This window comes from Gymnoscopelus microlampas, assembly GCF_963454915.1.
Source record: "Gymnoscopelus microlampas genome assembly, chromosome: 6".
Lineage (NCBI taxonomy): Eukaryota > Metazoa > Chordata > Actinopteri > Myctophiformes > Myctophidae > Gymnoscopelus > Gymnoscopelus microlampas.
The window spans coordinates 56,138,467-56,161,020 of NC_139943.1; the positions used below are offsets into that span (position 1 = coordinate 56,138,467).

The 22,554-nt window shown below is 41.6% G+C and overlaps 1 protein-coding gene across 1 annotated transcript in view; it reads right to left on the bottom strand.

Moving 5' to 3' along the window:
* Positions 1 to 1,381: 1,381 nt before the first annotated feature.
* Positions 1,382 to 22,554, bottom strand: part of LOC311047917 (uncharacterized protein) — a gene marked incomplete at its 5' end in the record, with an annotated part of 35,095 nt that continues 13,922 nt past the window's right edge. Inside the window, 4 exons of the mRNA XM_084060869.1 lie at positions 1,382 to 1,831; positions 2,761 to 2,913; positions 3,265 to 3,453; positions 3,542 to 3,632. Coding sequence (XP_083916995.1) covers positions 1,786 to 1,831; positions 2,761 to 2,913; positions 3,265 to 3,453; positions 3,542 to 3,632 — 479 coding nt within the window. The 3' untranslated portion in view covers positions 1,382 to 1,785. The remainder of the gene's footprint in view (positions 1,832 to 2,760; positions 2,914 to 3,264; positions 3,454 to 3,541; positions 3,633 to 22,554) is intronic.

Here is a 22,554-nt window from a genome sequence, read left to right on the forward strand (position 1 = left end):
GGGGTGAACTATACCTTTAAGGAATCGGACCATTAAGAGGGAGTCATTAAGGAACCAGAATCGTTAAAATCCTAAAGGATCCCAACCCTAACATAATTCAAATAATTGGTCATTGTAAGATGACACCAGTCTACTCACTCTGTGCGTCATTGGTGGGCTGTGGACAGATCTAGGGATGAATGCAGCACTCCTTAAATTCTCTGGATTGCATCCTTCTAACAATTGATCAAAACAACGTTTTTGCTAGGCAAAAATACACCCTTTTCCATGCACTCATTGCCAATAGGCTCACATGTACTTTTTTTACTTGACTTTTTGTCATTCATATTTATTGATGTTATTCACATTTTTAACAATGTTTCCGCAATGTTTCCGCATTACATCTGCATGTTTTTATAGTGTGTGTGCGTTTTGCGCACATGCACGAAAATGCGTGTGCACGTGACTGCGCGTGCATGTACGCTCCCCCACGTCTAAAAGTAGCACTACAACACTGAACACACAAACTCTCACATTGGATACGTTATCCAATTCATTATTTTTTCTTTTGTGTATGTTGTTGTCTCCGCCAGGAGACATTGTTTTCACTTTCCGTCCCCCCCCTCGGCCAAGCTAACATTGGTCAAGCCTCACGTGACACGTGACAATATGGTGAAATAGTGTGATCTGATTGGCTAGTGACGTATAGCGGCCTATAAATACATGTGTCACTTTGAAAGAGTCTTAGCCTCTTTCAAAGTGAGGTAAGACAGGAATAATCACGAAATGACTGAGAAATGGCGGAGCAATACATTATGTAGACACACTGGTGTCATCACAATATGTAATATAAATAGCTTAGACAGGACGGATAGGACACTTACACAGACAGGACGGATAGGACACTTACACAGACAGGACGGATAGGACACTTACACAGACAGGACGGATAGGACACTTACACAGACAGGACGGATAGGACACTTATACAGACATTGTGTCATGTTACTATGACACAGTAACATGTTCTATTTTTTGTAAGAATTAGAACATTCCCAACATTCCCAACACAAGTCTGCTGGCGGAGACTTGTGCTCCGAGGAGCACTTTTTCTAGTTTTATTTTGTTACTCGATTCAGCACATAATAAATAAATACAATTGGGACTTGACTCAATGTGACGACCCTTAATGGGAGGTCTTCTCAGACCCCCCTGCCTTTTCTTTCAGGGGCATATAGTCATCTCCCTGCTCTTGAGTGACAGACTTGGCTACCCCAAAGTGGTATGTTTGTCTGTGTGTGGAACAGATGACTGTCTGGGACTCTCTGTTGTGTAAATTAAGTATTTCCTTGGTAAGATAATAAACAATGACCACTTAAATGCTTGAATATTTATTTTATACGACAGATATAAAGTATAATAAAGAAATGAACCTGAATTCAGAGGTTCAGTGTCCGGTTGCCTCGGAAGGTTTTGGGAGACTGACAAGAAGGAGTTCTAAGAGGATACAAATCTAACCCCATGGATACATATTTAACCAAATGGACCTGATACAGTGTTTAGGCTCTCTTACATTCCTCATTGCTATGAACACTACACAGGTGTACTTTCTATCAGCCTCTCTGTGTCTCTGCTACAACACCCATTCATATTCATAACAATGTGAGATTATAATGAACAAACTCTATACAGTCATGAGAATGAAGCTGAAAGTAAATGAATAATACAATGAATAGACCAATTATAGGTCTATAGACAGGCAATTACAGACAATCATAGAATGTATTGCTGCCACAGTCTTGGTCTTCAGTGGATACGTCCCTGGCAGTACTTGAAACGGAAGCGACGATCCCTGTCAATATAAAATACAGCATAGTAAATTGATTGACCAATGTATGGGCCTTTTGTACAATTTTGAACTTTCACTTAACAGAGTATTTCTACATTGCAGTATTGATACTTTTACTTAAGTAAAAACCCTACTTTTTCCACCACTGATTGGGCTTCAGTTCAAGTACAAGTCACAAACATTGTTTTGTTATCCGTGATATCGTAGAAGCAGAGTTGTCTGGATATCTTTGCCTGCTTTTCAGATGGCTAAACACACGTAGATATTTCTCTCCTCTCTCTGCCTGTGTGTGTGTGTGTGTGTGTGTGTGTGTGTGTGTGTGTGTGTGTGTGTGTGTGTGTGTGCGTGTGCGTGTGCGTGTGCGCGTGCACGTGTGTGTGTGTGTGTGTGTCACAAACTAGACCTGTTCTATACTGAAAGTGACCTTAAATGACTTATAATGTGATTTGGTGCTATATAAAATAAGGCCAATATAATGGTAGCCTAAAGCCTCCTAGTCTCACCAACACCTGCTGCAACATCTCACCTAACCTGGCCTGGCATTGGCCGGACTGATGGCGTGGATTCACTCACATGTCCATGTGTGAGTGGATCCGTGTCGTCGGTCTGGCTAGTGCCAGGCTAACCCTAACCCTCAATTAGTACTGTCTCTAACTACCCTCAATAGACAGTAGGGGGCAGTAGCATGCCACTTGGACACAGGCCGGGGTTTGATCAGCCTCGGTCAGGTCGCCTGGAGGAGGGTGTCTGTTGCAAGACGCAAAACACCCAGTGACTCCAGGAAACAACTCTGATGATGTGTCCCAGTTTGTGCATCGGTTGATGTTTTATTAACTGTAGGGGACACTACATAATAATAATGAATGATAAAGAACAACATTGCAGTTAGAGAGACAAAGAAAAAAACAACGTGGGGCTGTGACTGTACTTACTCGTGGCCATTATGATGGTAACTGTACACGCCTGTCAAGTAGTTTCCTCCAGGAACTCTCCAGGAGAAGTACTGGTCCCAGTTGTTCACCCAGTGTGTTCCTTGGCATCCATGTGTTTGCAGTCGAGGGGACTTACAGCACTTAAACTGCCATCTGAAATTATATTGTATTTATTTATGTTATTCATCCATCCATTCCATTTTTTTTCTCCCTTTGTTTTTTTAGATGACAAATATTATACCCCTTTTTTCTCTAGTCATTATGCCAATTAGCCCCCTCCCCACACATTTCTGCTCCGGGTGGATGTAGCGCCTCGCACGCACGCACGCACGCACGCACGCACACACACACACACACACACACACACACACACACACGCACACACACACACAGAGAGTAGCTGCTGATATTGCTAATTAAATAGTCCTTTCTATAACACCTAATGCTAATGCCTTATATTTCATGCCAGCTTTTCATGACATTAGGTTTGCATGCTGTTCTTACCGTCTGTCTTCGTAGCCATTGTGATGATAACTTTTCATCCCAGTGATGACAAAGCTGTCACGACAGTTGAAGTTCACAGGCTGATCAAAATTGTTGACGTAGCCTGACCAGGAACAGTCATTGAAGGTCACAGCTGCTGCCCTGCATCGGACGCTCCAGCGACGATCTTCATGATGGTTGTGGTGTTCGCTTGGAAACAAATGAAAGTGATGGAATGATTGAATTGTTTGTTGCGTGCGTGTGTGTTGCGTCCTCATTTATTTATTTATTTCTGTACCTTGCGATGTGGGAAACAGCTTGGCCCTGTGGACATTCACGATTCAAAGCTTGGTCCCAGTTGTTGTCCCATGCTGTCACTCTTACTCCAACTGTAAACATGTTTCAGAGACGATTGATTAAAAGTCTGTCTCATTAGGCGCTCGGGTGGCGCAGTGGTAAAGTCACTGCCCACCAACATGGAGGTTGTGGGTTCGAATCCACCGTGGTGCATATGGCTTTGTCGAGCGTCTACACGAGCACAATTGGCCCGTGTTATGGGGGAGGGAAGCCGGGTGGGGAGGGTGATATCTGTCATTGCACGTACTCCTACGGGCTGAGGCGGCACTTGTCAGCGGGGAGTGTTGGGCAGCAGGAGGAGTAGGACGAAGGCTCATACGACCTCCTGGTGGGGGCTCCTCACTGGCAGGTGAGTCAGTAGGATACGACAGCAGTGACAACACAGAAATGTGTGTGGGGAGGGATCAATTGGCATAATGACTAAATAAGGGAGAAAAAGAAGTAATAAACTAGAAAATGTGCTCCTCCGCCAGATCAGGTAGGTTATTGTGGCCTCATGGTGGCGCTATAATAAGGGTGCCATTCCTTCTTAGGCCTTGTTTTGCTAAATTAGACCTGCTGGTGGCACTATAACAGGCCAATGTTAAAAGGGTGGCATTTGTATCTCAACATAGTGTGAATGTGCGTGCAAAGTTTGACCGCAATCGGACGGTGCGTTCATGATTTGTGGAATTTTGTTCAAAACACGCCACTGCTGCAAACCTTAGATGTCAATCTTAGGCAATCAGGATGGAATATGAAAAATCAAACACATCCGTCATGATCACATGACTATAGAGAGCATGTGTACCGATTGGCGTGAAATTTGGATAAAATGGGAAGGAGGAATATAAAAAAAGTGTTTTACATAAGTCGGACTCCTGGTGGCGCTATAAAAGGCAGCTATGTGAAAAGTGCAGGGCAAAGGTTTTTCCTTGACCTCTAGGGAGTTTGCATACAACTGTTTTACACAGATCGGTGCAGTTATAGGTAAAAACACAAATCGGTCTGTTATTGCACCACCATGAGGCTGATTAGACATTTTTCAAGTGGCATTTCTTCCTCGGCATAGTGGAAACATGCGTGCAAAATTTCACGGAAATTGCATGCTTAAAAAAAGACGAGGCCCAGGCATAGCCCGTCCACCAATTGGTTGTGATATTGCCCTGACAACCAACAAAAACCAATAGAACCCATGACTGTCCCTTCGGGCTATAGAATCTATTCTCCTGGAGATCCTACTGACGGTCTCGTCCGCGTTTGATAGCCAGGAGTTTACTCAAGTACTTTACTTAAGTAAAATTTTGGGGTATTTTTACTTTACAGGAGTATTTCCAATTTCCTGTACTTTTACTTCTACTCCACTACATCTCAGAGGCAAATATTATACGTTTACTCCTCTACAATTATTGGAAAACTATATAGTTACTAGTTACTTTGTAGATTTAGATTAGTATTACAAAACATATATTACCCACTTCAGCCCTATATACATTTCGGCCATTTGAAAATAGCCGATCTACAAGCCCACTATGCGTCGCGATGCGATGCATTGTGAGCTTGTAGATCTGCTATTTTCTAAATATGTTTATACATTTGAAAATGTGTGAAGCAGGACATTCTGCATAGTACTTTTACTTTTGGTACTCTTTAAGTACATTTTGATACCATTACTGTTGTACTTTTACTCAAGTAAATTTTGAATTCCTGACCTTTACTTGTAACCGAGTATTTCTGCATTGCAGTATTGGTACTTTCACTTAAGTAAAAACATGTAGTACTTTTTCCACCACTGCTCATGGGAAGTAACGGAGTACAAGTACTTCGTTACTGTAGAACTCATACATACATTCGCGCGCTCTGGTCAGAGTGACACACACCTACTTCCTGTAAATAGACTAAAAGATAAAACTAGTGTTCACTAATCATATATTAGGCCTACAAGATGCTCTTATTTTGAAATAGATTTTCCTAGTTTTTAGAGGAAGTGCGTTGTGTTGATTCCGCTGTGCTCTGTACACTGACCTAACGTCACCAGCACCACGGACGGAGGAAATGTAAACAAGAATACATGGATTATAAACGTAAGACTTTGGCCAAAGTTCATATTTACGATATATGAAACCATGCTCCTTAACTTAAACCAGTGGTTCTCTAACTTGTTCGTGTCAAGGACCCCCAAAATGGAATTGTATTTGGCTGCGGACCCCCATCTCAAAACATTTTGTGCCAGGGATTTTTACAAACATAGCAGATCTACAAGCTCATAGCACGGCACAAAGTGACGCGCTATGAGCTTGTAGATCTGCTATTTTTTTAATAGCCAAGGTATAACATATATGGTTAAAGTGGTTAAAAGGATTGTGACGCTATATTAACTAATTTTGCTGGGTACCCCCTGATACACCCCCAAGGAAGGTAGTGTGTGTGTGTGTGTGTGTGTGTGTGTGTGTGTGTGTGTGTGTGTGTGTGTGTGTGTGTGTGTGTGTGTGTGTGTGTGTGTGTGTGTGTGTGTGTGTGTGTGTGTGTGTGTGTGTGTGCGTGCGTGCGTGCGTGTGTGTGTGTGTGTGTGTATTTGAAGTAGTATAGTATCTCACTTGCTGTTTGATTGAAGTTAATGTTCTCTTGGTGTGTTAATGTTATCTCTTGGTGTGTTATCTCTTGAAACCGTGCTGAATTATGTTAAAACTGCAATAATTTCATAAACCCGACTACTTTACAATAGGGTCAACTATGTTTTGTTCTTTTCTGTTTTGTTTTTACAGCTGTATTTTACCAGCATTTTACCTGGTGCCCCCCCCCCCCCCCCCCCACACACACCCATAGCCTATTATTTGATCATAAATAAGGCTATTTCACAAATACAAATAACTAGGACACCGTGAAAATTACAAAAGCCAATTTTGGCATTTAGCAGACGTGATTTACAGTAAGCAAGATAAACTCGAGGTAATACATCAAATGCATAGTGTAGTGCGTCAGTAATCTAGGATCATAGATAAACCAATAACCTATCCATCAGGCTAAACATTATAGTAATATCAAAAAATAAAGAAATGATGTACATTGAAACTATACACACACTTAGGATGCCACGTCAACAATGACCTGGCATCAGTCTAAATAAAATGCTATCCAATATTTGTTTTTAGGCATGAACATTTAAAACAAAACTATTATATATTAATAGTAATGAATTTGTGATGGCCGTTATCTGAGTAGATAGAAAGGTGTTTTATTATCTCCTGGCATGGAGAGAGAGAGAGAGAGAGAGAGAGAGAGAGAGAGAGAGAGAGAGAGAGAGAGAGAGAGATAAAAGACCTCTGAAAGTCTTATCAAAGAAATGTAACTTAACGTGCTGTACGGCACGTCGTTGCCATTCACGTGGCACGTGGCCGTTGCATGTGCATTATGCAAGCATGTTCGTGTCATGTTCTACTTTGCTCTACCATGAAACTAATAAACCGGTTTCTACACATACCTAGCGATTAATGCATCCTTCTAACAATACAGGTAGAGTTATTTGCATATTGAAACAGATTTGAAATGTCAAACATATCAAGCCTCTGACGTTTTTACATAGTTAATCATGCAACGCGTGTGTGTTCCGCCCTCAGATTCATCTTATGGAGGCCATCACCCCTGCCCGCACACACACGTTAAAGTCTATTTAAGTTCATGTAAATATATATTAATTTGTAAATAAAAACAGGTTTCACTCCCACTTTATGTTGCATCTCTTTTTCTCCTAGACGGGGACGTAACAATATCCATTCCAAGTTTTATTAGCCTTTGTTCGTGAGGTTAAACTGTAAACAAACTTCTTATTCTCTTCATTAAACGTGAGAGTCGGCTGTTTACTTTATAAACGTTTAATCGCGTGAGGGACTCACTTGCGCTGATCTACAATTTGTCATGCGGTGCGTCGCACCGCTTTGTCAGCTTGTAGATCTGTCCCTTTTGAAGAGTGGTGATGTATTCCGTCAGTTTCCAGTTGCCTTTTATGGTCTTAAATGGGACATGGAGCAATGCAAATGATTCTCCACGTGAACGCGCCTCTGACTGTCAGACAAAAATGAGGAAGACCGGTGACACAGACATATCAGAGATTTACACAGCGGTTGGCACGCACATCCATTTGTGCTTATCGAAAATACGAACCCCTTTAGTCACTTTATTTAGGCACTATTTACGAACAACTCAGTGAATCAGGCCCAAATATGTATATTTTTCTATTATAAAAAAAAATAAAAAGATCTTGGCTTGGTGGGCGCCCCCCCCCCCCCCCAGCCTAATGGGGGGCCCGATAAGTCTTATTCCTTATGACTAATGTTTATGTAGATGTACGGGGTTGTAATGGAGAAAACCAGGTTGAAAATGGCCACTGATCAGATTTAAATGCTTTTTATTGAAAAATACGGAAGATACGGGTACTTCTGAGGGCCTGTACATAATTGTAACATACGTGGCCATGAGGTAAGCACTTTATATTTGACATTTTAACGTTTATGTAGATGTACGGGTTGTAATGAACCCGTACATGTTATGTGCGCAGTTATGTGCGCAGTAGGCCTACCTTTTTTTCCTTATTTTTTTTTCTCCCGCCGTGGTGACATTACATTAAGATATTATAATGCTATAATTTTATTTGTTGTTGTTGGTGCAGAATTGTAACCTACTAGACGTTCGGGCCGCTACGCGGCCCTCCCGTCTAGAGGTGGGGACTTGGACTCGAGACTCGAGACTCGACTTGACTTGAAGTCCCGATTTTGATGACTTTAGACTTGCTTGACCAAATCAAAAATAGACTTGGACTTGCTTGGGACTTGAATGCCAAAGACTTGAGACTTGACTTGACTTGAACGCTAAAGACTTGAGACTTGACTTGACTTGAGCCCTCTTGACTTGAAAATTCAGTCACAATTCAAGTCACTTTCAAGTCACTTAAGCAAGCCAAAACTGTTTAAAAAGTGTGCATCAACTATAATGTTATTAGTCAGAAATCACGGCCGTCAGTGACACCTAGCGTAGTGTTGCCAAAGCTGCTTATTTACCCTAACTTTTGGACAAAGTTTTGCTTGTTTTTGGCTTGTTTTTGGAAGTCGGTTCGCTTGTTTCTCTCCCGATACTTGGCAACACTGGCCCACATGCTGCACGTTACCAAACAAACAACACACCGGCTTCACTCCTGCCGTCGCTGCTGGAACTGAAGCCAGGTGGAATAAAATGTCAACTCCAGCAGTTATAGCTTTCGGTTTTAAAGATTACGAGAAAAGACGAGAAAAAACCTAGCGCTAAGGTAAAAGTGCAATATATCAGCTACCTACTTCTACTCAACTATGAGAGGCAGATATTAGCCTACTTTTACTCCACTACAATTATTTGAAAACTTTAGGTACCTTGTAGATTTTGGTTATTAATACAAAACATACATTGACCACTTCAGCGCTATATACATTTCCTCATCTACCTCGGATTTGAACGCGGTTTCCAGTGCAAGTGCTGAAATTTCACCATAGTGATAATAGAGCCTGCCTGCTTGATCAGAGGATACACTGAATTTGTGTCAGATCCTGTGTCTAGGTGAGATATGGCCTTTGACATTATCTAATTGTCTCAATAGAAGAGCAGGGAGACACCCTGATTGTATAAGTTATATTGTAACTACTCTCTCTACCATACAGATTGTACAAAATTACATTATATTCATTAAAAAGGGCCCTTTTAAACCCTGTCCTCAAGGAGGAAATTAAAAGTACAGTATCTGCGTTCTGTTGGCCTGGAAGAACCCTTGTTTTAAAACAAATTCAAATTGTGAAAAATGCTCATGATTTATGTAAATCTTTACATATCTTGAATTAACATTTTGACTTGTTTGGGACTCGAAACAAAAGGTTAGGACTTGTTTGGGACTCGAAACAAAAGGTTAGGACTTGTTTGGGACTCGAAACAAAAGGTTAGGACTTGTGTGGGACTCGAACCAAAATGCTGAGGACTTGTGTGGGACTCGAAACAAAAAGCTGAGGACTTGGACTTGACTTGGGACTTGGCTGTGTTGACTTGGACTTGACTCGGGACTTGAGAGCAAAGACTTGAGACTCGACTTGGACTTGCAACATAGGGACTTTGTCCCACCTCTCCTGGCCCGCACATCGGAGTCAGAGACAGTAGAGCGTGTAGACGTTCATTACAATACCGGTGTTGTTTCAAGCACATGATTTGGCAACACCAGAGCCCATGATGGTCCGCTTGTTTTTCATTTATGTGGCAACACCCGGAGGCAAAAACGAAAGTGAAACTTAACTTGTGCTAAAGGGTTTCCCCTTCCGGTGTGGTGGCAAAATATTGTTGGACGCTAATAATTATGCTACATAGAGGCAAATGTATAGAGAGCAATGGAAAATGGACAAAACAATGCGTAAATGTAGTGCACACGTTGTGGCTAGTGTTGTAGTGACATGTGATATGTTGTTGTTGTGTTGATACTGAAACAATGAAATGGCTTCAGGGGGTGGCTTCAGCGGGGGACAGGAAGTGCTGACTTTTCTCAATTGTAATATAGGACACTTGTAGCCTTTTTCAAAGCACTTTCACTGTGTTTCACTTGCTATATACAGTGGTGTTGAAAAGAACATTTACTCCACTACAATTATTATTGTTGTTATTATTATCATTATTATTATTATTATTATTATTATTATTATTATTACTACAATTATTTGCAAACTTCCGTTGCTAGTTACTTAGATTAGATTTTGATTATTATTACAAGACTTACATTAACCACTTCACCCCTATATGCTTTTTCCACTGACTGTATGTCCATGTCCAACCACAAGGTTAGTGCCAGGGACCACCATGTAACACCATATAGTAACAATGTTTACAAAAACATTCCACGTTTTTCACATTTTGTCAAAATAGACAACATTGAAAATAGCAGATCTACAAGCCCACAACGCATCACACACTCTCACATTGGATAATTTGTTATCCAATTAATTCTTGTTTTCCCTTTTCCTCCTGCCATGGAGATGGCAAAATGATATGATTATAATGCTCAACATAATTTATTATATTTGTTGCTGTTGGTGAGATCTGTTTCCACAGTACAGTATGTGTTGCTTTTTTCTGTATAGTTATTGTTTTGAGAAGGTGTCCACTGAACTACTACAGTACTAGGCTAATGTTAACCTTGCTAGTTATAGTGTTATGTGCACACTACAGTTGGTCTATGTACATATGTGAAGGCCTGTTATGTGTAGGGTTGGGTACCGAAAGTCGGTTCCAAGCAGGAACCGAATAAGAAATGGTGGGTACCGGGTACCCATACAAATAATTCAATTTCGGTTCTGCATATCGGTTCCTAGACGCGCTATGTTTTTTCTTTTTTTGAGCGGTGTAGCCGCTCCTATAAGTGGGGTTGGGACACCTCATTAGTACACCCTTCGCTGTACTGTGATTGGCTCATAATAGCACACCCCTCTATACTGTGATTGGCAGACTCTATTGGCTGACTCTATTCAGCACTGTGATTGGCTAGCGAGACACATGATGAAATTAATAATATATAAATAGGACTACGCACTTTTTTTAAGTGAGCTTCCATCACTGTGATGACCACACCGCTCACTTCACACTGGGTGTGATTTTTCTCCTTTTTTTTTCTTCTTAGACACGCTAATAACCATTCAAACAAAGGCTATCTGTCAGGACCTGTCTAACTTGTGACACGTGACTACATGACGTATTTACACTGCACGCACGCACGCACGCACGCACGCACGCACGCACACACGCACGCACGCAGACAGACAGACAGACAGACAGACAGACACACACACACACCGGAGCGAGCAACAATATGGACAAATGCTTCTAACCCAGCTGGCACGCGACGTCCGTTGACGTTGATTTTTGGTTGGATTTAGGTCGTGACGTCAGCTAACCAAAATCCAACGTTGGACCAACGTCAACTTCCAACGTTGTATCAACGTATTCATTTGACGTCAATTGACGTTGATATTTGGTTGGTTTTAGGTTGTGTTGGTAACTGACCAATAACCAACGTCTATTCAACGTAATATCCCAACGTCATGTTGACGTCGAATACTGACATGCTGTTGTCGGATTCTTGACCAAACCTCAATGTCTGCCCAACGTTATTATGACAACGTCCACACAACGTTGCAGTCTAACATCATCAGACGTTGATATTTGGTTGGTTTTAGGTTGTGTTGGTAACTGACCAATAACCAACGTCTATTCAACGTAATATCCCAACGTCATGTTGACGTCGAATACTGACATGCTGTTGTCGGATTCTTGACCAAACCTCAATGTCTGCCCAACGTTATTATGACAACGTCCACACAACGTTGCAGTCTAACATCATCAGACGTTGATATTTGGTTGGTTTTAGGTTGTGTTGGTAACTGACCAATAACCAACGTCTATTCAACGTAATATCCCAACGTCATGTTGACGTCGAATACTGACATGCTGTTGTCGGATTCTTGACCAAACCTCAATGTCTGCCCAACGTTATTATGACAACGTCCACACAACGTTGCAGTCTAACATCATCAGACGTTGATATTTGGTTGGTTTTAGGTTGTGTTGGTAACTGACCAATAACCAACGTCTTTTCAACGTAATATCCCAACGTCATGTTGACGTCGAATACTGACATGCTGTTGTCGGATTCTTGACCAAACCTCAATGTCTGCCCAACGTTATTATGACAACGTCCACACAACGTTGCAGTCTAACATCATCAGACGTTGATATTTGGTTGGTTTTAGGTTGTGTTGGTAACTGACCAATAACCAACGTCTTTTCAACGTAATATCCCAACGTCATGTTGACGTCGAATACTGACATGCTGTTGTCGGATTCTTGACCAAACCTCAATGTCCGCCCAACGTTATTATGACAACGTCCACACAACGTTGCAGTCTAACATCATTAGACGTTGATATTTGGTTGGTTTTAGGCTGTGTTGGTAACTGACCAATAACCAACGTCTTTTCAACGTAATATCCCAACGTCATGTTGACGTCGAATACTGACATGCTGTTGTCGGATTCCTGACCAAACCTCAATGTCTGCCCAACGTTATTATGACAACGTCCACACAACGTTGCAGTCTAACATCATCAGACGTTGATATTTGGTTGGTTTTAGGTTGTGTTGGTAACTGACCAATAACCAACGTCTGTTCAACGTATTTTCCCAACGTCAGGTTGACGTCGAATACTGACATGCTGTTTTCAGATTTCTGACCAAACCTCAGTGTCTGCCCAACGTTATTATGACAACGTCCACACAACGTTGCAATCTAACATCATCAGACGTTGATATTTGGTTGGTTTTAGGTTGTGTTGGTAACTAACCAATAACCAACGTCTGTTCAACGTATTATCCCAACGTCAGGTTGACGTCGAATACTGACATGCTGTTTTCGGAATCTTGACCAAACCTCAATGTCTGCCCAACGTTACTATGACAACGTCCACACAACGTTGCAGTCTAACATCATTAGACGTAGATATTTGGTTGGTTTTAGGTTGTGTTGGTAACTAACCATTAACTAACGTCTGTTCAACGTATTATCCCAACCCAGGTTGACGTTGAATACTGACATGCTGTTGTCGGATTTCTGACTAAACCTCAGTGTCTGCCCAACGTTATTTTACTAACGTCCACATAACGTTGAAGTCTAACATCATCAGACGTTGATATTTGGTTGGTTTTAGGTTGTGTTGGTAACTGACCAATAACCAACGTCTGTTCAACGTAATATCCCAACGTCATGTTGACGTCGAATGTTGACGTCGAATACTACATGCTGTTGTCGGATTTTGGACCAAACCTCAATGTCTGCCCAACGTCATTATGACAACGTCCACACAACGTTGAAGTCTAACATCATCAGATGTTGATATTTGGTTGGTTTTAGGTTGTGTTGGTAACCAACCAATAACCAACGTCTGTTCAACGCATTATCCCAACGTCAGGTTGACGTCGAATACTGACATGCTGTTTTCGGATTTCTGACCAAACCTCAGTGTCTGCCCAACGTTATTATGACAACGTCCACACAACGTTGCAGTCTAACATCATTAGACGCTTCTAACATTACATGTACGTGTTTAGATTTTGTTGGGTTTATATTGCCGTGTAGAAAATCCAAAAAAATCTGAATGTGGAATACTAGAAGGACCACCCTGTAATGCAAACCCCAGTGTCATAAGACCTTTTTTACCCGGCCAAGCGTGTAGTCGGTGACCGGGCCTACTCGGGAACAGTGTAAGTATGGAATGAACGCCCCACCCTGTAGTGCAAGACCTTTTTTAACCATGTTATGGCTGAGTCACATGACCATACGCTATATAACGTGATCGTGCTCATATATGGATGCAGACAATATATGTAGATGACTGTATTGGGAACTCCTAATTATGGTTATGGATGAGTCACGGTGACATGAGCAGACACACGAAACTGCCCTTTATAGAGACTCCTAATGTTATGGCTGAGTCACATGACCATCTATCTATATATACAATTTGAATCCTGCGCCATGTCGGTTGTCAGTATGTACGTTGTAACGTTGTATGTAGCCAGTGTGACGTCATATGACATCACGGTCGTGACATCACGATGAGACACGCCAGTGTGGCGTAATCTCACGACAGCATGACATCACATCCTACCTATAAATAGGTAGGATGCACCAGTTCGACGGCTTCCATCCTCAACACAACCCACGCCGACGACCCTTTACACAAATAAACTGCTAACTTCATCTCCTGCGATTTCAACTATCTTTTCACATTGTACACCACTGCACACTCCCCACAGGTCTGCCATACCAGGTCTGAGTAATCACAAAGTGGGTTTTGGTCATTGGAGAGGTGATGCACGTCACCTCTTTCTGAAGTGGGTACTTTCAAAGCCTGCCGTGGATTTAGGAGAGCACAAAACTCTCTCTCACACTGTGAGGTGCCTGTAAGGTGGCAATGCAAAGTGAACGACGCGTCACGCTAGACGTTCGGGCCGCGTAGCGGCCCGAACTTCTAGTATATATACAATTTGAATCCTGTGCCATGTCGGTTGTCAGTATGTACGTTGTAACGTTGTATGTAGCCAGTGTGACGTCATATGACATCACGGTCGTGACATCACGATGAGACACGCCAGTGTGACGTAATCTCACGACAGCATGACATCACATCCTACCTATAAATAGGTAGGATGCACCAGTTCGACGGCTTCCATCCTCAACACAACCCACGCCGACGACCCTTTACACAAATAAACCGCTAACTTCATCTCCTGCGATTTCAACTATCTTTTCACATTGTACACCACTGCACACTCCCCACAGGTCTGCCATACCAGGTCTGAGTAATCACAAAGTGGGTTTTGGTCATTGGAGAGGTGATGCACGTCACCTCTTTCTGAAGTGGGTACTTTCAAAGCCTGCCGTGGATTTAGGAGAGCACAAAACTCTCTCTCACACTGTGAGGTGCCTGTAAGGTGGCACTGCAAAGTGAACGACGCGTCACGCTAGACGTTCGGGCCGCATAGCGGCCCGAACGTACTGTACATACCGAACTAGTACTGTACATACATACTAGTTGACTGTTTCATGATCATCAATGGTACAGCTCTAGCAGAGCTACGCGACCACCTCATGGCCCTGAATAGTAGTGTGGTTGTACAACCCTCTGCCTTTTCCAGAGAAATGAATTTTACTTGAGACACAATTTTCTTCGCCCAAGCCACGAGCAACCTTTCGGCTCTCGGAACACACATATTGTCAGTGCATTTTATACACCAAGAGCACACATGACATTGCAATACATCAATGGCAGAGACAAATTCCTTTGAAGGTGGAACACTTCTGTCATCCTTTGATCAAATGTATAGGTGTTTGTAGTCAGAATAAGACAGGAGCTATGCAAATTATAATGATTGATTAACACCTTAGGACAGACTAAAGGTCCACCTGGAGATCAATAGCCACACCACTGTGAGAGGTGCCACGATGACCCACTGAGAGTCATGCATAAGTGAACACAGTATCAGAATAGAATAATACTGGTATATGAATTATGGAAAGTAGACTACACAGGCTTGAACAAATGCCATAGGAAAACACTGAGGCCTTAAAGTTGAGGCCGAAGTTGATCAGTAAATTGTTTGTATTGCCTGTGGCACACGCACGCACGCACGAGGAGCAGAAAGCTTCAAGATAGGATTTCAGGCTAGGGTTCATATGCCACAACCAGGTGGCTGGGACACCAAACCCACAAGGCTTTTCTCTAAACAACACCCATCATAGCTACATCAGCAACAAGGCCCAGAAAGGGAATTCTCTGGACAACAAAGCCAATCCTCAAACGATATATTCTATTGCACCACCGTCTACCATGGATTGAGTATCATGGGCCCTGATTTAAACAAGTTGCATAACTTATTCAAGTGTTGTGTTACCATTTAGTGATCAATTGTAAGGAACTTGTACTGTGCCGTGTAAACTGTGCTTGTGCTGTATCATATAATGTGTTTTTTTCCTGTCAATCTACTAATAAAAGTTCCAATCAATCAATCAATCAATCAATCAATCAATCAATCAAAGAAGTTATGTCAGGATAAGACACTTTTTGCCCCTTTAGTGCCCTGCAACATATTGTTAAGCTTGTAGACCAGCTCTTTTCGGCATAGAGTTCTGCTGTAAGGGAAAAAAGAGCAGACCAAGAGCCAAAGGTCAACACAGTACTACACAGTACTAGAGATTTAGGGTTTAAGTGGTTAAATATGTGAAAATAGGCCACACAAATATGGAATTATGAAGGTAACCGAGCATTTCTATAACATAAGGTTTGTCTCTCTGAAGGGGTCCTTGGCCTGAGACCCCTGCTGTAGGCTGTTTGTTAATCTTTTAAATCAGGAGTTCTCAAAGTGGATGCAGGGACTCTCTGGGTTCCTTTAAGGGGGTCTAAATTGACCCGTACAAGTCCTTAACTCTGAGTCTCTGACTGTGTACAAATGGAACCAAATGGACCCGTGTCCATTTAGAATTAAGGCCTGAGACCTGTTTGTTAATCTTCTAAATCAGTGGTTCTCAACCTTTTCAGGCCGTGACCCCCCAAAATAATCATATTTGAACTGGGGACCCCCCAGATAAATATTGTGAAAAATAGCAGATCTACAAGCTCACAACGCCAACGCGAGGAGTTGTGAGCTTGTAGATCGGCTATTTTAAAATGTTTTGCCTCTTTCTTATATTATTTGACAATTTGGCTAATGTTTAACCAGTTTTTATAGTATAGTTTGTTGATTACTTTTGATGCTGTAATGGTAATTTTAGGTATAAAAAGGTCTTAAAAGTCCTTAAATTGTCACTTCACTGTCATCTGGGGACCCTACCAAAATCATGTGGCGACCCCCCTGGGGGTCCCGACCCACAGGTTGAGAACCATCCTGCTTCTATTCTGTGTGACATCATTTCCTGTCCTCATTTCTCACTTATTTCTTACTAAAAAAAACACAAACCTCAAATATATTATGGTGTTTTAATTTAATATTAATTTATTTGATTTTAATTAATATTAAACTTCGTAATGTGTGAGCTTGGGATAGAATGGATGTGTTTTTATTCACATTGTAACGGCGGAACCATTTGGCGGAACCATACATTAGCGCTACATTTCCTGACGGACGTCATTCTACATCCTGGACGAGGCAAGCGTATGGTTGCGGCGAGCAAACACCAACTCGAGGGACACGAGACGAGAGATATTCTATGATACGGTACGGATAAAAGTTTATTTAGGCTACGATTACATGTTTTTGGGTTGTCTTGTTTTGACTGTTGCAATACAACCATTCTTTAGCGCGAGGTAACCTCGCGTCTGGCTTTCAACGTGGCTGCGGTCCTACTGTGGCTAATGATTAGCCTAGCTAACTGCAACGCAAAAATGTTAACGTAAACACCTCCGTTTATTTCATTCCATTCATCTAACTGCATTCATTCCATTCAGCTAACTACTAGTGCGAACGGCCGTCAGTTGTGGTAGGTAGGTGGGTTGGTGATTATTTAGTTACATGCAGAGTTTAAGATAACATTTGTTTGTGGATTTATATTCCGACATACGACGGCACCGCACGCCGAAATAATGCATAATTTGGCACAGCTTGTGCATTTTGAACAGGTGATGCCAATGTCACTAATGAAGGTTGCGTGCTGCATTGTTCATGATGACTCACTGGAACCATTGATTAATTGAATACTTTGATAACAGTTTACAAAAAGATAAGGTGTAGTTGTACAATAGTTTATTAATGTTTCACATCAATGCCCATTATTGTATATTTGAGCCACGGATCCACCATTTGATGACATTTAGCGTCAGAGCCAAAAAAAAACTAATATTTTCATCTTTAGATGACGTTTTGTCCACAATTCCATGCTGTGTTGATGACTGTACCTGCTGTGCTTCTCAACCTTTCAGGCCGTGATCCCCAAAATCATATTTTAACTGGGAACTCCCAAGTTGTCCCACAGATAAATATTGTGAAAATGGCAAATCTACAAGCTCACATTTTGAGCCTGTATATAGGCTATTTTTGCTCCCCCCGGTTTTATTATAATATTTGACAATTTGGCCATGTTTTTTTTAGCATAGTTTGACTTGCATTTGCAGTAATATTAAAACTTCACTGTCATTTGGGGACCCCCCATGATCACACGTGGACAGGTTGAGAACCACTGCCACAGGAGAGATGACTTCTTGTTAATTAAGTAATGTAGATGTTTAAAAATAATTCCTCTCTTGGGAGTGTATGGTTGTCTATTATGGCAATTGGCATGATGTGTGCTCTATTGAGTGTAAAAAAAAAGTGGTTTCATTGTACACAAGTTAGAGATTTATAAGGGTCCATTTGGTTACCAACTTTTCTCATTTATCTGGGGACTACCTGGAATCCCTTCAAGGACCACGGGTTGACCATGTAACTGTAGCCACTGTGTTTAAGGACCAAAATGGAAACAAGACCTGTGTTTTGTGTGTTATCCTTTCAGCACAGTGGTTTTCAACATTTATTCATTCACTGTTTACATGGACAGATATATTCCACTTACAGTATAGGGTTCGGGTTACACCAGTGGTTTTCAACAGGTGGTCCGGGGACCATCAGTGGTCCCTGAGGGGGTTCCAGGTGGTCCCCAGCTAAATTATTGTGGTCACCAAAACTCTTGAAGGTGTAAATGAAACCAAATGGAACCTTAAGGGTCCATTTAGTTTCATTTTACACCTTCAAGGGTTACCTATTTATTGTTAAACCTCTGCATTACTTAATTTACAAGAAGTCCACCTCAATACAACAATGGAACTGGGGACAAAATCTTACCCAAAGACAACAAAATATACTGAGTTTTGGGTCTGAGAGGCTAAATCTCATCAAGTGGTGGTCTGTGGCTCAAATGCCGAGTAAATAGTGGTCCTTGACATGAAAAAGGTTGAAAACTTTGACCCACTGATATTCATATTTTGGGGAAACTTTCATTTAAATTGTATTTCGGTTATATATTTGTATTCTCAGAGTTAAATACAGTAGGCCTACTGTATCTGTTTTTTAAGATTCATTTTTCTCATGTCTAGGACTTGCCTACGTCTTGCAATTGACTACAGCAGCGGATAGGTCCTGGGAGCAGATCAAGACAGGTATGGACAAATTGTAGCCCTACTATGTTAAAATGTTATTCTGGTTATGTTTATATGCATGCACTGAGTTAAACACAGTAGGCCTACATGTTTTTTTTCCCCCCCACCCCTCTTTGTATTTTAGGGACAGGCTACGTTTCTCAACGTTTGACAGTAGGAAGTGAACAGACTCTTTGTACATCATGGCTAGTAATAATTATTTGAGGCAATGGCGAAGACATCGTAAAAAAGCTGCAGCAATGGCAGCGGCAGCGGACTCTAGCAGTGAAGATAGTGGCCCTGGAATTGCTGTGGACTCTAGCAGTGAAAATAGAGGCCCTGAGAGAGACAGTGTCTCTGAAATTGTGAATCCCAGTCAGTGTGAGGTAGATTCAACAGAGGAGCCCAATCAGACAGATGTAGATTCAACAGTGGAGGGAAACGGCAGTTCAGGAGAAGAATCGGATGAACTTGATTCTGATTTTGGATACAGACAATTAGCGTCAAGTTCTAGTGATTGTGAACAAGGTTCGGAGTCTAAAAAAGAAGAAGAAAAAACATTTCAAGAGAAGCTTCAATCCTGGGCTGTAAAAAGTAAATGTGCAAGACCTCAATTAAACGAATTGCTTGGTATTTTGAGGGAGGAAGGTTTAGAAGTGCCAAAAGATGCCAGGACATTACGTAAAACACCCCGTCAAATACAGATACAGGAAAAGTGTGGTGGCCAGTACTTGTACTTTGGAATCGCATCCTCTGTAAAGACAATTCTCAACCAGTACCACAACTTTTTGGAAAGTACGAACTCTGTCCGACTGATAGTTAACGTTGATGGAATTAATCCTTTTAAGTCATCTACTGACCAGTTTTGGCCAATCATGTGTTCCTTCAGTGACTTCGACCCCTTTATAGTTGCACTTTTTTATGGTAAATCAAAACCAGACTCTGTTGAGAATTTTCTTGAGGACTTTTTAGATGAATTTACAAAACTGCAGACAAATTACATCAGTGTAAATGGTAAAGAAATCCATGTGAGTATCAAAGCCTTCGTTTGTGACGCTCCAGCTCGAGCATTTTTGAAAAAAATTAAAGGACACACTGGATATCACAGTTGTGAAAGATGCATTGTCAAGGGAGAATACAAGGACAAAAGAGTTGTGTACATGGGAGACCACCCGTTAAGGACTGATGAGGACTTTGCGAATGGAGTTTATGTTGATCATCAGTTTGCGGTATCCCCTTTGCTCAAGATAGGGTTTGGATGTGTCACAGGCTTTCCTCTAGATTACATGCACCTGGTATGTCTCGGTGTTGTGAAAAGACTGCTGAGCTTCTTGAGAAAAGGACCGGCTGCATGTAGACTGTCACATGGACAAGTGAAGGCGATTTCAACTCAGCTTGTGTCTTTATCTGGCAAGATGCCAAGCGAATTTGCTCGCCAACCAAGATCTCTAACCGAGTTAGATCGGTGGAAAGCGACAGAGCTTCGACAGTTCCTTCTCTACACTGGACCTGTAGTCTTCAAAAAGGTGTTGCGCAAAGAAGTATATGAACACTTTCTCTGTTTGACAGTTGCTGTGTCAATACTCCTGGACTCGTCTGAGAAGAAACGTGCTGCTTACATGAAATATGCATCAGAGCTTTTAAGCAGTTTTGTAGACAGATGTGATAGTATATACACTTCAGCTTTTGTGGTGTATAATGTCCATAGCTTGAGACATTTGTCTGATGACTGCATATATTACCAGTGTTCTCTCAATGAAATATCAGCTTTTCCTTTTGAGAATCACCTACAAATTGTGAAAAAAATGGTCAGAAACGCCAAGAATCCAATCGTTCAGGTTGCCAAGAGACTTGTCGAACAAGAGCGTGCAGAGAGCCACAGAAAGAAGACAGACAAGAGTTGGCATTTTGTCTCGGAAAATGAAAGAAATGGGTGTTTCCTCTTGCACAATGAGGACTTTGCATTTGTACAAGAAAAACGGGAGGACGGTTTCATGTGCCATGTCATAGCTCAAGATGATCTGGAAGACTTCTTTACTGTGCCTTGTCAGTCAAAGCTCATCAATGTGGCATTCGTTAGGAACTTGGAGAGAGTCCGGAAAGGGCGCAGGCTTGTTGAAGTTGGAGAAATGGATCGCAAAGTAGCTTGTCTACCTTATCAAACAGGATATGTGCTTATGCCTTTACTGCACAGCCTGGAGCGAAACCTCTAACAAAGGGTAATTACTATTTTCTTTTTGTAGTGTAATAGTCTAAACAGCTTTTTGTGATTGAAGACCGCAAGGTTGAAACATACAGTAACCTATATAACACCTTTTAAATGGTCCTAGTGTGTGGCCACTGGTATAGACTCGCTACAAAGCCGGATACACTATGGTGCAGTTGAACCCAAAGATTCTGTGGTAGTGGGCAGGAACATAGACCCTATAGCACGGTCACCTGGCAGGGGAAAGTACAAATGGAAATTTAAATGGTTTTATGTAGAATTTGCCTTGACTCTATTGCATCATAGGGTTGTCAATTTTAGACACCCTTTACTAATGTATTTGTTATGTTTGTATTTTCGTGTTTTTTTTCTCCCTTTTTTAGAATGGCGTGGGTAAAGGCGGTGTGGCGAGAAAGGAACGGTGAGGTGGAAGGGACGGTGCCAAACACCTGGGTGAATATGGCAGAAGAAATGGTGTATTGGCCGGCTGTCAGCAATGCCAAACAACACCTCGCTGAACGGCGTCAACCTAAATTTGGTTGGCGCACATTTCCTTTGATCAAAGTGAAGTTTCATTCAGGTTGGTAGTTGCATCTATTTTGTGCACTCGGGTGCTACCTATACGTTGTTTTACCCTTGATGCCGGCGCGCCCTCTGCGTCTCATCAGCTATTGCTATACATGCAGCAACATATATTTTTGGAAGGCGTTCCCAGAATCGGCCTCAAGCATCAATGGGTTAACGTGCCATTTGTTATGTATTGACAAACCTTGACGCTGTTTGTTTGATTAATAGATGACTTTGAAGAATGTGAGGCATATGCTGAGACCAGTACTGCAGAACTTGTAGATGATGAGGAGGATACAGTACCAGCAAAACGACAGAAGAAAAAAAGGGCTTATCCAGACTGCGATACAGGTATTTTCTTTTTAACTTTGCAGTTGTCGATATTCAGATTTTTAACACTTGATGATTGATTGTCACTTGAATAACTGAACGATTTCACTGTTTTCTGTTGAACAACATATAAAGCAACATTTCTGTTTGGCTTTT